Source organism: Vicugna pacos, chromosome X (genome assembly GCF_048564905.1).
Source record: "Vicugna pacos chromosome X, VicPac4, whole genome shotgun sequence".
Lineage (NCBI taxonomy): Eukaryota > Metazoa > Chordata > Mammalia > Artiodactyla > Camelidae > Vicugna > Vicugna pacos.
Window position 1 is genome coordinate 40,617,932 of NC_133023.1, and position 14,631 is coordinate 40,632,562.

General features: G+C 35.9%; 1 protein-coding gene and 1 non-coding gene across 2 annotated transcripts in view; one reads left to right on the forward strand and one right to left on the reverse strand.

The window, feature by feature from the left end:
- DGKK (diacylglycerol kinase kappa) overlaps positions 1–14,631 on the reverse strand; it is a 141,631-nt gene that overhangs the window by 38,549 nt on the left and 88,451 nt on the right. The window contains exon 8 of the mRNA XM_072956510.1: positions 447–549. Within this exon, the coding sequence (XP_072812611.1) occupies positions 447–549 (103 nt within the window). The remainder of the gene's footprint in view (positions 1–446; positions 550–14,631) is intronic.
- LOC116278660 (U6 spliceosomal RNA) lies at positions 9,386–9,492 on the forward strand. The gene has a single exon (XR_004187967.1). It is a non-coding gene; the product is annotated as a U6 spliceosomal RNA (small nuclear RNA).

Below are 14,631 nucleotides of genomic sequence, written 5' to 3' on the forward strand. Positions count from 1 at the left end.
CTGTTGTAATGGCTACAGAAATCCTTACTCCCTTCTGTCCTCTGACTAAGGAAACTATATACTCTTCTTTATTTTCCTTTTTTTGCTCCCAGCTAATACTGGATTTTCCTTGGCAATGAAGTAGGCAGCAAGCAAACAAAATTATTTCATGGATTATCTAGTGTCTAGAAATCATGAAAAAGCTGAAATCAATTCTGATTATTTGGAAACAACGATGACAGAGGCTCCAGAGAACATGCCCACATACATATACACCATAAATATCAATGTTCACCACTGCAAAGATCTAACAAAAAACATAAGCTGTCTCTACACATACGCACACTCATACTCCCAGAAATGTTTGACTGGTTGAGCAAATTAATTTAATTGCGGTCCTTTCCCCCAGGATTTGCACCTTCCCTCCCTCCCCAATGTATTTCTGAAGTTAAAGTTTAGCTACTCACCATCACCTTTGGGGTCGCTGAGGGCAGTGGGAGGAATGACTGATGTGCGATGACTTCCAAACCAGCATTCCTTGGAAAACCGTTTCCGGCAGTCATCATGCACCTGGAACGACAACAGAAGAAAGAAAAAACATGAGTTGGGTGAGAAAAGGATAACATAGATTACCATTTTGTTCCAGTTCCAAAATTTAAGTACTCAGTATTCAAAACTCCCTTTCTGAGATTAGGCATCATACATATACCCTTGACTCAACCTCTCTCTCTGTCTTGAGTCTGCACCATTCCTGAGTGTGGCCTTTGAATTCTGTTCCTTTCACAGGTGGCTTTTAGAAGATATTCATCACAGGCATTGAGTAGATGCCAGTCCTAGGGCACAATTTTAGTGGTCTAAAGAATGGGGAGTTTACTTGCTATCCTGCTAATCCTGATAATGTTATTATACTTTAATCCTTACAACAACTGTGTATGGTATGGAACACATTATTAAGTTCATTTTAGAAACAAGGAAACCAAAGCTCAGAGAGGTAAAGGATCTTGCTCAAGGTCAAACAACTGGGAAATGAAAAAGCTGAGACTCTGCTGCCTTCCCTACTAATGGCATACTTTCCAAATTTTTGGTATCTTCAATGACTACTTCCTGGAAAATTACACAGTTCCTAGATGACATGAACCTGGACTAATTATGCAAGAGCAATTAAAAGAGATCTAGAGGACAATCAGATTCTTCTTTTTTATTATGGTATAATTGAAATAAACATTACATTAGTTTCAGGGGTATAACAGAAGGATTTGATATTTGCATATATTGTGAAATTGTCAGCACAATAAGTCTAGTTAACATCAATCACTATACATAGTTATATATTTTTTCTTGTGATGAGAACTTGTAAGATGTACTTTCTTAAGGAATCTAAACATAACACTAAATGAATCCATTAAAACACAAAGAAAGAAACCAAGAGGAGAAGACAAGAACAGAGAAAAACTACAAAAAAACAACCAGAAAACAATTAACAAAATAGCAACAAGTAAATGTCTATCAATAATCACTTTAAATTTAAATGAACTAATAATGTTCCAACCAGAAGACATAGAGTGGCTGAGCGGATACAAAACAAGGCCCATGTATATGCTGCCTACAAGAAACAACTTAGGTCTAAAGACACACACAGACTGAAAGTGATAGGATGGAAAAAGGTATTCAATGCAAACGAAAATTAAAAGAAAGCTAGTGTAGCAACACTTATATCAGACAAAATATACTTTAAAAAAAGACTGTAACAAAAAAAGGAAGGGCATTAAATCATGATAAAGGGGTCAATCCAACAAGAGAATAGAAATTTGTAAACAATTATGTACTCAACAGAGGAGAATATATATATCTCAAACATTAACAGAAATAACTGGAGAAATAGAAATACAATAATAGTAGGGGACTTTAATATCCCAGTTATGTCAATGAATAGGTTATCCAGACAGAAAATCAATAAGAAAACACTGGCCTTAAATAACACAGATGAGATTACCTTAATAGATATATACATAGAACATTCCATCAAAAAGCAGCAAAATACATATTCTTTTCAAATGCACATGGAACATTCTCCAGATACATCACATTAGGCCACAAAATAAGTCTCACTAAATATAAGAAGATCAGAGTCATATTAAACATCTTTTCTGACAACACTATGAAACTAGAAATCAACCACAAGAAGAAAACTGGAAAAAAAACCACTTGGAGACTAAACAGCATTATTCTAAACAAGCAATGGGCCAACAAAGAAATCAAAGAAGAAATCAAAATATACTTTGAGACAAAAGAAAATGGAAACATAACTGTCCAAAATCTATAGGACACAGCAAAAGTAGTCCTAAGAGGGAAGTTCATACTGATGCAGGCCTACCTCAAGAAACAAAAATCTCAAATAAAGAATCTAAATGTACATTAAAGGAACTACAGAAAGAAGACTAAGCAAAGCTCAAAGTTAGTAGAAGGAACAAGATAATAAATCATAGAGGAAATAAGTGAAATAGAGACTAAAAAGATACAAAAGATCAATGAAAATAAGAGGTGGTTCTTTGAAAAGATGAACAAAATCAACAAAACTTTAGCCAGGCTCATCAAGACAAAAAAGAGAGTGCCCAAATAAATAGAATGAGAAATGAAAGAGGAAAAATTACAACTGACACGACAGAAATGCAAAAGATCTTGAGAGAATACTATGCACAATTATATGTCAACAATTAAACAACCTAGAAGAAATGGAAAAATTTCTATACTATATGATCTTCCAATACTGAATCATGAAGAAATAGAAAATATGAATAGAATTGATTACTAGTAATGAAATTTAATCAGCAATCAAAAAACTCCCCCAAAACAAAAGTCAAGGTACAGATGGCTTCACAAGTGAATTCTACCTAATATTTAAAGAATAGTTAATGCCTATAATTTTCAAATTATTCTCCCCAAATTAAGGCAATGGAATACTTCCAAACTTATTCTACAAGGCCATCATTACCCTGATACCAAAACCAGACAAAAATGCTACAAAAAAGAAAATTACAGGCCAGTATCTTTGATAAATATAGATGTAAAAATCCTCAACAAAATATTAAGAAACAAAATTCAACAATACATTAAAAGAATCATACACTATGATCAAGTGGGATTCATGCTAGGGATGCAAGGATAGTATAACATGCATAAACCAATCAGCGTGATACACCAAATTAACAAAAGGAAAGATAAAAATCACATGATCATCTCAATAGATGCAGGGAAAAGCATTTGACAAAATTCAATACCAGTTTATGATTAAAAAGAAAAACCTCTCAACAAAGTGGGTATTGTGGGAACATACCTCAACATAATAAAAAGCCATATATGACAGACCCATAGCTACATCATACTCAATGGTGAAAAGCTGAAAGCTTTTTTTAAGATTAGGAATGAGACAAAGATGACCACTATTGCCATGCTTATTCAACATAGTATTGGAAGTCCTAACAACAGCAATGAGACATGAAAAAGAAATAAAAAGCATAAAAATAAGAAAGGAAGAAGTAAAACAATCACTATTTTCAGATGACAGAATACTGTATGTAGAAAACATCAAAGACTCCACCCCAAATCTACTGGAGCTAATGAATGAATTCAGAAATTTATAGATACAAAATTAATATACAGAAACTTATTATATTTCTATACACTAATGGTCAACTGCCAGAAAGAGAAATGAAGAAAACAATCTCATTTATAATTACATTAAAAATAATAAAATATCTAGGAATAAATTTAACCAAGGAAGTAAAAGACCTATAGTCTCAAAACAGTAAGACATTGATTAAAGAAATTGAAGATGACACATTCAAAAATGGGAAAATATACCATGGTCATGGATTGAAAAAGTCAATATTGTTAAAATGTTCGTACTACCCAAAGCAATCAACAGATTCAATGCAATCCCTCTCAAAATACCAATGGCGTTTTCCACAGAACTAGAAAAAATGAATAGAATTTTTAAAATGAAAACACAAAAGACTCCTAACAGCCAAAGCAAGCTTGAGAAAGAAGAACAAAACTAGAGGTGTCTCACTCATATACTTGAAACTATACCACAAAGCTACAGAATTCAAAACAGTATGGTACTGGCACAAAAACAAGACATAGAAATTAATGGAACAGATCAAGAGAGTCCAGAAATAAATTCACACTCATATGTTCAATTAATCTATGACAAAGGACACAAGAATATATGATGGGAATAAGACAGTCTCTTCAATAAGACTGGACATCTACATGCAAAAGAACAAAACTGGAACACTTTCTTGCATATATACAAAAATAAACTAAAAATGAATTAGAGACTTAAATGTAAGACCCAAAACCATAAAACTAGAATAAAACATAAGTAGTAAGCTCTTTGACACATTTTTTGTGTATGTCTCCTCAGGCAAGGGCAACAAAAGCAAAAATAAATAAATGGGACTACATAAAACAAAGGCTTTTGAAAAGTGAAGGAAAACACCAACCAAAAAAAAAAAAAAGACAACCTACTGAATGGGTGAAGATATTTGCAAATGATATATCCAATAAAGTGTTGATATGGAAAATATATAAATAACTCATACAACTCAATATTTTAAAAAAAACTTGGTTAAAAAATGGGCAGAGGACCTGAATAGACATTTTGCAATGAAGACATACAGATGGCCAACAGGCACAGGGAAAGGTGCACAACATCATTAACCACCAGGGAAATACAAATAAAAACCACAATGAGATATCACTTCACACTTGTCAGATGACTGCTTTCAAAAAGACAAGAAACAGGAAGTGTTGGCAAGGACGTGGAGAAAAGGGACCACTTGTGCACTGTTGGTGGGAATGTAAATTGGTGCACCCACTATGGAAAACATTATGAGAGTTCCTCAAAAAACTAAAAACAGAACTACCATATAATCCAGCAATTCCACTTCTTGATATTTATCCAAAGAAAATGAAAACACTAATTTGAAAACATACATGTATTTACAATAGCCAAGGTATGGATGGATTCTGTGTCTATCCATAGATGAATGGATAAAGAAGATGTAATACATGCACACAAACACACACACACATAATGGAATATCACTCAGCCATTAAAAAAGAATGAGATCTTGCCATTTGTGACAATGTGAATGGACTTAGAGGGTATTATGCTGGGTGAAATAAGTCAGACAGACAAAAACAAATCCTGTATTATTTCACTTACATGTGGAATCTGAAAGACAAAACAAACGAACAAACAAAACAAAACAGAAACAGACTCATACAAACTGGTGGTTGACAGAGTGGAAGAGGTTGAGGGGAATGAGGGAAATAGGGGAAGGAACTTAAGAGGTACAAACTTCTAGCTGTAAAATCACAGGAATGTAGTGTACACATAGGGAATATAGTCAATAATATTGTAACAGTTTTTTATGATTAATAGATGGTAACTGCTCTTATAACAGTGATCATCTCATAATGTATAAAAATATCTAATCACTATGTTGCACACATGCAACATTATGTTATATTAATTTCATGTGTGCAAAATAGTGATCAGGTATTTTTATACTACCTACTCTCTTGGCAACTTTCAAATATGCAATATTGCATTATTAATTATAGTTACCACACTGTACATTACATTCCCAGGACATTTTATAGCTGGAAGTTTCTACCTTTTGACTCCATTCGCCCATTTTGTCCACCATACTCCCCACATCTGACAACCAGCAATCTATTATCTATATCTAGGAGCTTGATTGTGGTTTTATAGATTCCACATATAAGTGAGATAATACAGTATTTGGTTTTTCTGACTTATTTCACTTAGCATAACATCCTCAAGGTCCATCCATGTTGCCAAAAAGGCAAGATTTAATTCTTCTTTATGGCCAAATAATATTTCATTGTTTATGTATACCACATCTTCTTTATCTATTCATCTGTCAGTGGAAACTTACACTGTTTCCATAGCTTGCCTATTACAAACAATGTTGTAGCAAACATGGAGGTATATATATCTTTCTGAGTTAAAGTGTCTTCGTTTTCTTTGGATACATACCCATAAGTGAAATTTGTGGATCATATGGTATTTCAGTTTTTAATTTTTTGAGGAATCATCATACTGTTTCTCATAGTGGTTGCACCAATTTACATTCTTACCAACAGTGCACAAAGGTTCCCTTTTCTCCACATACTTGCCAACCCTTGTTAATTCGTTCTTTTAATAATAACCTTTCTGACAGGTATGAGGTGATATCTCATTGGCTTTGATTTACATTTCCCTGATGATTAGTGCTGTGAAGCACCTTTTCATTTACTTGTTAACCATCTGTATGTCTTCATGGGAAAAAAATATATTCAGATACTCTACCCATTTTTTAATTGGATCATTTAGTGTTATTTTGCTATTGAATTATATGAATTCTTTATTCTAAATATTAACCCCTTATCAGAAATATGATTTGCAAATATTTTCTCCCAAGTAGTAGGTTGTCTTTTCATTTTCTTAATAGTCTTTTTTTTTTCTGTGCAGAAGCTTTTCATTTAATGTAGTCCCACTTATTTATTTTTGCTTTTGTTCCCTTTGCTTTTGGGGCCAAATTAAAAAAAATCATTACCAAGACCGATGTCAATGAGTTTATTGCCCATGTTTTCTTCTAGTAGTTTTATGGTATTAGGTCTTACATTCAAATATTTAATACATTTTGAGTTAATTTTTGTGTATGGTGTAAGATAGTGGTATGATTTCATTCTTTCGCATGTGGTTGTACAGTTTACCCAGCACCATTAATTGAAGACACTGTCCTTTTTCCAATGTATGTTTTTAACCCCTTTGCCTTCAATAAACTGACCATATATGCATGGGTTTCTTTCTGAGCTCTCTATTCTATTCCATTTATCTACGTGTCTGTTTTTATACCAATACTATACTGTGTTGATTACTATGGCTTTGAAATAGTTTGAAATCAAGAAGCATGATGCCTCCAGTTTAGTTCTACTTTCTCAAGACTGCTTTAGTATTCAGGAGCTTTTATAGTATGATATAAATTTTTGGATCATTTGTTCTCTTTCTGTGAAAAATGTCCTTGGAATTTTGATAGGGATTGCACTGAATCAATAGATTGCTTTGTGTACAATGTCCATTTTAGCAATATTCTCCAATCCATGAGCATGAAATATTTTCCATTTATTTGTGTCTTCAGTTTCTTTCATCAATGCCTTATTGTACAGGTTTTCACTCCTTTGGTTATATTTATCCCTAGATATTTTATTCTTTTTGATGCGATTATAAATGGGATTGTTTTCTTAATTTGATATTCTGATAATTTCCTATTAGTATCTAGAAATGCAACAGACTTTTGTATATTGATTTTGAATCCTACAACTTTGCTGAATTTTTAAATTAATGCTAACAGATTTTTGGTAGAGTCCTTATGGTTTTCTATATATAATACAATGTCATCAACAGCCAGGAGTGGTCAAATTGGCAGAGAAGGAAGAACCTGAGCTCACCTCCTCAAACAGACACACCAAAATTACAACTATTTACACATCTGGTCTTAATGAGAAAGACCAGAAGGCTAGCATGAAAGTTTTACAATCAAAGGTATAAAGAAGAAACCACAATGAGATGGGTTGGGCAGTGGAGATGCAGTATAGTCAGGACCCATACTCCTGTGTGAGCGACCCACAAATGGGAGGATAATGTAGACTTTCTCCCCAAGGAATGAGGGGTCCAAGATTGGGCTCCTAAGACTGGGAGGCCTGCACTGGGAAAATAAGAACACAGAAAGTTTGGCTTTGAAGGCCAAGAGAGATTAATTTCAGGAGAGCCATAGGAATGTGACAAAAAGAGACTCTACTCGTAAAGGGTGCACAAAAATTTGAAAGGAACCTGGGTCAGACTCACCCGATGATCTGAAAGTCTCCCAGAGAGGGGCAAATGGAGCTCATGTTTGGGACATAGACACTAGCAGCACCCATTCTGGGGAGCTCATTCTATCATACAGACACAGGTGCTGGCAAGGGCCATTTTGGAATCTTCCCTCTAGCTTAGTAGCATAGGGACCCGGCCCCAACTGCCAGCCTCTTAGCACCAGTACTGAGATGCTTCAGACCAAGTAGCTAGCTGAGCATGGACAGAGCCCCACCCAAAAACATTAAGATGTCCCTCCTGAGCCAACAGCCACTCTGTGACCCAGCCCTTAAATCAGAGGGCCCAGGACCTGGCCCCACACACCAGTGCACTGGACCTAGCCACAGGACTCCCAAGGGTCCTCACAGCCAGTCCTAGGGACCTGGCTCCACCCACCAGTGGACTGGCACCAACTCCAAGACCAGGGCCCTGCATCCAGAGACCCTAGAACTGGCTCCACAAATCAGTGGCTAGCACTAGCTCCAGGACAAGCTTTATCCACAAGTGAGCACACACCAGCCTAAGAACACCCTGGGCCCTGGGCCCGCCTAAAAGAAGGTCAACACACCAACTCCATGACCCCCTGGATCTACCCAACAGTGAACTGGCACTAGCCTCAGAACTCCTTGGGCCTTAGCCCTGCCTACCAGCAGACCAACCCCAGCACTAAGACAACTTGGACCCACACAGACAGTCATTGTGGGATCCAGTCTCACTCATCAGCACACTGACACCAGCTGTGGGATACCCCAGATGCTGCAGCCAGATATGTCAGGAATCAGTCCTGCCCACCAGCAAGTTAGCACCAATCCAAGGACCACTTACCCCACAACCAACCACCACAGAATCCAGCTCAGCCAACCAGTGGGCCAGCACTAGCCCTGGCACTCCCTGAGGGCTCAATAGCCAACCGCCTCATGACTTGGCCCCATCCACTTGGAGCTGACATCTCCCACACAAGGTGAGGCCTGGAAACCAACCAGACGAGGGGCCAACCAGCCTACCAGACTGCCCACAGTAGTCAGCCCACCACAACAGTAGGACCTATGCAGCCCATAGAGGGGATATCCCTAAGAGCATACAGCTCTGGCGACTAGAGCACCAGAGCAGAGTGCACTGTTGGGACACATAGGAAGTCTCCTACAAAAGGCCACTTCTCCAAGGTCAGGAAATATAACCAACCTATCAAGCCACAGAAACAAAAACAGCAAATTAGGCAAAATGAGGTGACAGAGGAACATATTTGAAATGAAGGAACAAGATAAAATCCAGGAAAAATAACTAAGTGAAGTGGAGGTAAGCAACCTACCCAAAAAAAGGGTTCAAGGTAGTAATCACAAAGATGTTCAAGGAACTCAGGAAAGGATTGGATGAACAGAATGAGAAGTTAGATGTATTTAGCAAAGAGTTACACAACATAGAGAAGAACCAAATAAACATGAAGAAGAATACAGTAACTGAAATAAAAAAACACTAGAAGTGCTTGCTTCAGCAGCACATATACTAAAATTGGAACAATACAGAGAAGATTAGCATGGCCCCTGCACGAGGATGACACGAAAATTCGTGAAGTGTTCCATATTTTTTCTCTACACAAACACTACAGGCCAGAAGGGAGTGGCAAGATATATTCAAAGTCCTGAATGAAAAAAAGATGCAGCCTAGGATACTTTATCCAGCAAGGCTATCCTTTAGGATAGAAGGAAACATAAAGAATTTCACAGATAAGAAAAAACAACAAGAGTTTAGAAACACTAAACCCATGCTAAAAGAAATATTGAAAGGTCTACTCTAAATAGAAAAGCAGCAGGATGCTACAGAAATGAGAAACTCACAACTGGAAAGGTGATAACTCATGAATTACAAATAAACACGAAATTGTAAAAGAAGACATCTAAATCATTGGGAGAGGGAGGCAGGAAAATATAGAATATATTTTTTCTTTCTTTTTTAAATTTTTTGTTCTCAGTAGTATGAGTTTGAGATCATGTTACTATCAGCTTAATAAAAGCAGTTATAGTAATAGGCTAATAGAGTTACAAAAAAGGGTAACCACAAGCCAAAAACTTACAAGGGAGTCACAAAAACTAAATAAAATCTGTGATAATACAAAGGAAAATTACCAAACTACAAAAGGAAGAAGAAAGGAACAAAGAAGAAATAACAAGTCAACTGCAAAGGTAAGTTCAAAATGGCAATAAACACACATCTATCATTAATTACTGTAAATGTTAATGGACTAAATGCTCCAGTCAAAAGACACAGAGTGGCAGACTGGATAATAAAGCAAGAACCTTCAATATGCTGCATACAAGAGACCCACTTTAGGGAGAAAGACACATATAGATTGAGAGTGAAAGGATGGAAAAGGATATTCCATGCAAATGGAAAAACCAAAAAAGCAGGTGTTGCAGTACGATTTCAGACAAAACAGACTTTAAAACAAAGGCCATAAAGAAAGATAAAGAAGGACGTTTTATAACGATTAAAGGAGTGATACAAGATGAGGATATTACACTCGTTAATATATATGCACCCAATATAGGAGCACCTAAGTACATAAAACAATTACTAACAGAGATAAAGGGGGATATTGATGGGAATACAATCATAGTTGGAGATTTTAACACCACATTAACATCACTAGACAGATCTTCCAGACAGAAAATAAATAAGGCAACAGAGAAATTAAATAATACAATAGAAAAATTAGATTTGGTGGATATTTTCAGAGCATTACACCCCCCAAAATAGGATATACATTCTTTTCAAGTGCACATGGAACATTTTCCAGGATTGATCATGTACTTGGGCATAAAAGAAACCTCAACAATTTTAAGAGGAAGATAGAAATTATCTCAAGCATCTTTACTGACCACAATGCCATGAAACTAGAAATCAACAACAGAGAAACAAAGGAGAACAAAAGGAAAGCATGGAGATTAATCAATATGCTATTAAAAAAACAATGGGTCAATGAGGAAATCAAAGCTGAAATTAAAAAATACCTTGAGACAAATGAAAATGAAAGCACAACCACACAAAATTTATGGGACACAGCAAAGGCAGAACTAAGAGGGAAGTTTATAGTGATACAGGCCTTCCTCAAAAAAGAAGAACAATCTCAAATAAGCAATTTAACCCACCAGCTGAAAGAACTAGAAAAAGAAGAACAAAAAACCCCAAAAGGCAGCAGAAGGAAGGAAATTATAAAGATTACGGAGGAAATAAATAAAACAGAGATTAAAAAAAGATAGAAAAAATCAATCAAACCAAAAGCTGGTTTTTTGAAAAAGTAAATAAAATTGACAAACCTTTGGCCAAACTCACAAAGAAGAAAAAAGAGAGAGCACAAATTAGCAAAATAAGAAAGGATAATGGAGAAATTACAACAAGTAAAATAGAAATACAGAATATCATAGGAGAATATTATGAAAAACTATATGGAATCAAACTGGATAACCTAGAGGAGATGGACAAGTTTCTGGAAACACTGTCCACCAAGACTGAATCAAGAAGAAACTGAACACTTGAACAATCCGATCATAGAAAGGAAATAGAAATAGCAATAAAAAACTTCCCTACAAATAAAAGTCCAGGAATGGATGGCTTCACTAGGGAATTCTACCAAACATACAAAGAAGAACTCATACCAGTCCTTCTCAATTGAAAAGGAGGGAATACTCCCAAACTCATTCTATGAAGCCACCATCACCCTGATACCAAAACCAGGCAAAGAAACTAACAAAAAAGAGAATTATAGGCCAATATCACTGATGAACATAGATGCCAAAATCCTCACCAAAATATAAGCAAATAGAATCCAACAACACATAAAAAAGATTATACATCATGACCAAGTGGGGTTCATCCCAGGGACACAAGGGTGGTTCAACATATGCAAATCAATCAATGTAATACATCGCATCAACAAGAGAAAGGAGAAAAACCATATGATCATCTCAATAAATGCAGAAAAAGCATTTGATAAAATTCAACACCCATTTATGATAAAAACTCTCACCAAAGTGGGTATAGAGGGAACATATCCCAACATAATAAAAGCTATATATGGCAAACCTACAGCCAGCACAGTACTCAACAGTGAAAAACTCAAAAGCTTCCCACTAAAATCTGGGACAAGACAAGGATGCTCACTATCACCACTCCTATTCATCATACTCCTGGAAGTCCTAGCCACAGCAGTCAGGAAAGAGAAAGAAATAAAAAGGGATCCAAATTGGAAAAGAAGACGTAAAAGTGTCACTATATGCCGATGACATGTTACTATATATACAAAACCCTAAAAGGTCCACACAAAAACTACTAGAGCTGATCAAAGAATTCAGCAAGGTAGCAGGTTACAAGATTAACATTCAAAAATCATTTGCAGTTTCTTTACACTAATGATGAATCAACAGAAAAAGTAAAGAAACAGGCCCCTTTAAAATAGCACCCAAAGTAATAAAATATCTAGGAATAAATCTAACCAAGGAGGTGAAAGAATTATACACAGAAAACTATAAACCATTGATGAAGGAAATTAAAGAAGACTTTAAGAAATGGAAAGATATACCATGCTCCTGGATTGGAAGAATCAATAGTGTTAAAATGGTCACACTGCCCAAGGCAATCTACAGATTTAATGCAATCCCTATCCAATTACCCAGGACATATTTCACATAACTAGAACAAATCATAATAAAATTTATATGGAACCATCAAAGACCTAGAATTGCCAAAGCACTACTGAAGAGAAAGAAAGAGGCTGGAGGAATAACTCTCCCAGACTTCAGACAATACTATAGAGCTACAGTCATCAAGACAGATTGGTATTGGTACCAAAACAGACATATAGACCAATGGAACAGAATAGAGAGCCAAGAAATGAACCCACAAACTTTTGGTCAACTAATCTTTGACAAAGGAGGCAAGAATATACAATGGAATAAAGACAGTGTCTTCCGAAAATGGTGTTGGGAAAACTGGACAGCAGCATGTAAAGCAATGAAGCTAGAACACTCACTTACACCATACACAAAAATCAACTCAAAGTGGATTAAAGACTTAAACACAAGACAAGACACAATAAACCTCCTAGAAGAAAATATAGGCAAAACATTGCCTCACATACATCTCAAAAATGTTCTCCTAGGGCAGTCTACCCAAGCAATAGATGTAAAAGCAAAAATAAACAAATGGGACCTAATGAAACTTACAAGCTTCTGCACAGCAAAGGAAACCGTAAGTAAAACAAAAAGACAACCTACGGAATGGGAGAAAATTTTTGAAAATGAAACCCACAAAGGTTTGATCTCTAGAATATATAAGTAGATCATACAACTTACTAAGAAACAACCAAACAACCCAATCCAAAAATGGGCAAAAGACCTAAACAAGCAATTCTCCAAGGAAGACATACAAATGATCAATAGGCACATGAAAAAATGCTGAACATCATTAATTATCAGAGAAATGCAAATCAAAACTACAATGAGGTATCACCTCACACCAGTCAGAATGGCCATCATTCAAAAATCCACAAATGACAAATGCTGGAGAGGCTGTGGAGAAAGGTGAACCCACCTACACTGCTGGTGAGAATGCAGTTTGGTGCAGCCACTGTGGAAAACGGTGTGGAGATTCCTCAAAAGACCAGGAATAGACTTAACTGTATGACCCAGGAATCCTGCTCCTGGGCATATAGCCAGAAGGAACCCTACTTCAGGATGACACCTGCACCCCAATGTTCATAGCAGCACTATTTACAATACCAAAGACATGGAGACAGCCTAAATGTCCATCAACAGATGACTGGATAAAGAAATGGTGATGTATTTATACAATGGAATACTACTCAGCCATAAAAACCGACAACATAACGCCATTTGCAACAACATGGATGCTCCTGGAGAATGTCATTCTAAGTGAAGCAAGCCAGAAAGAGAAAGAAAAATACCATATGAGATCACTCATATGTGGAATGAAACAAACAAACAAACAACACAAACAAAGCATAAATACAAAACAGAAACAGACTCACAGACATAGAATAGAAACTTGTGGTTGCCAAGGGGGCAGAGGGTGGGACGGGATAGACTGGGACTTCAAAATTGTAGAATAGGTAAACAAGATCATACTGTATAGCACAGGGAAATATATACAATATCAAATGGTAGCTCACAGAGAAAAAAATGTGACAATGAATATATATATGTTAATGTATAACTGAAAAATTGTGCTGTACACTGGAATTTGATACAACATTGTAAAATGATTATAAATCAATAAAAATGTTTAAAAAATACACTAGAAGGAATCAGTAGTCTATTTAGTGGTACACAGGAATGGATCAGCAAGCTGGAAGACAGAGTAGTAAAAATTACTGAAGCTGTCAAGAAAAAAGGAAAAAGAATAAAAAGAAATGAGGATAGTTTAATAAACATCTAAACAACATTAAGTGTAGTAACATTTGCATCATAGATGTCTCAGAAGGAAAAAAGAGAGAGAAAGGGGCAGAGAACACATTTGAAGACATAATAGCTGAAAAATTTCCTAACCTGGGAAAGGAAAGAAACATCTAAGTCCAGGATTCACAAAGAGTCCCAAACAAGATCAACTCAAAGAGGGCCACTCTAAGACACAATTTATTAAAATGGAAAAATTAAAGATAAGAGGAAATATTAAAAGCAGCAAGGGAAAAGCAACAAGTTATATACAAGGGA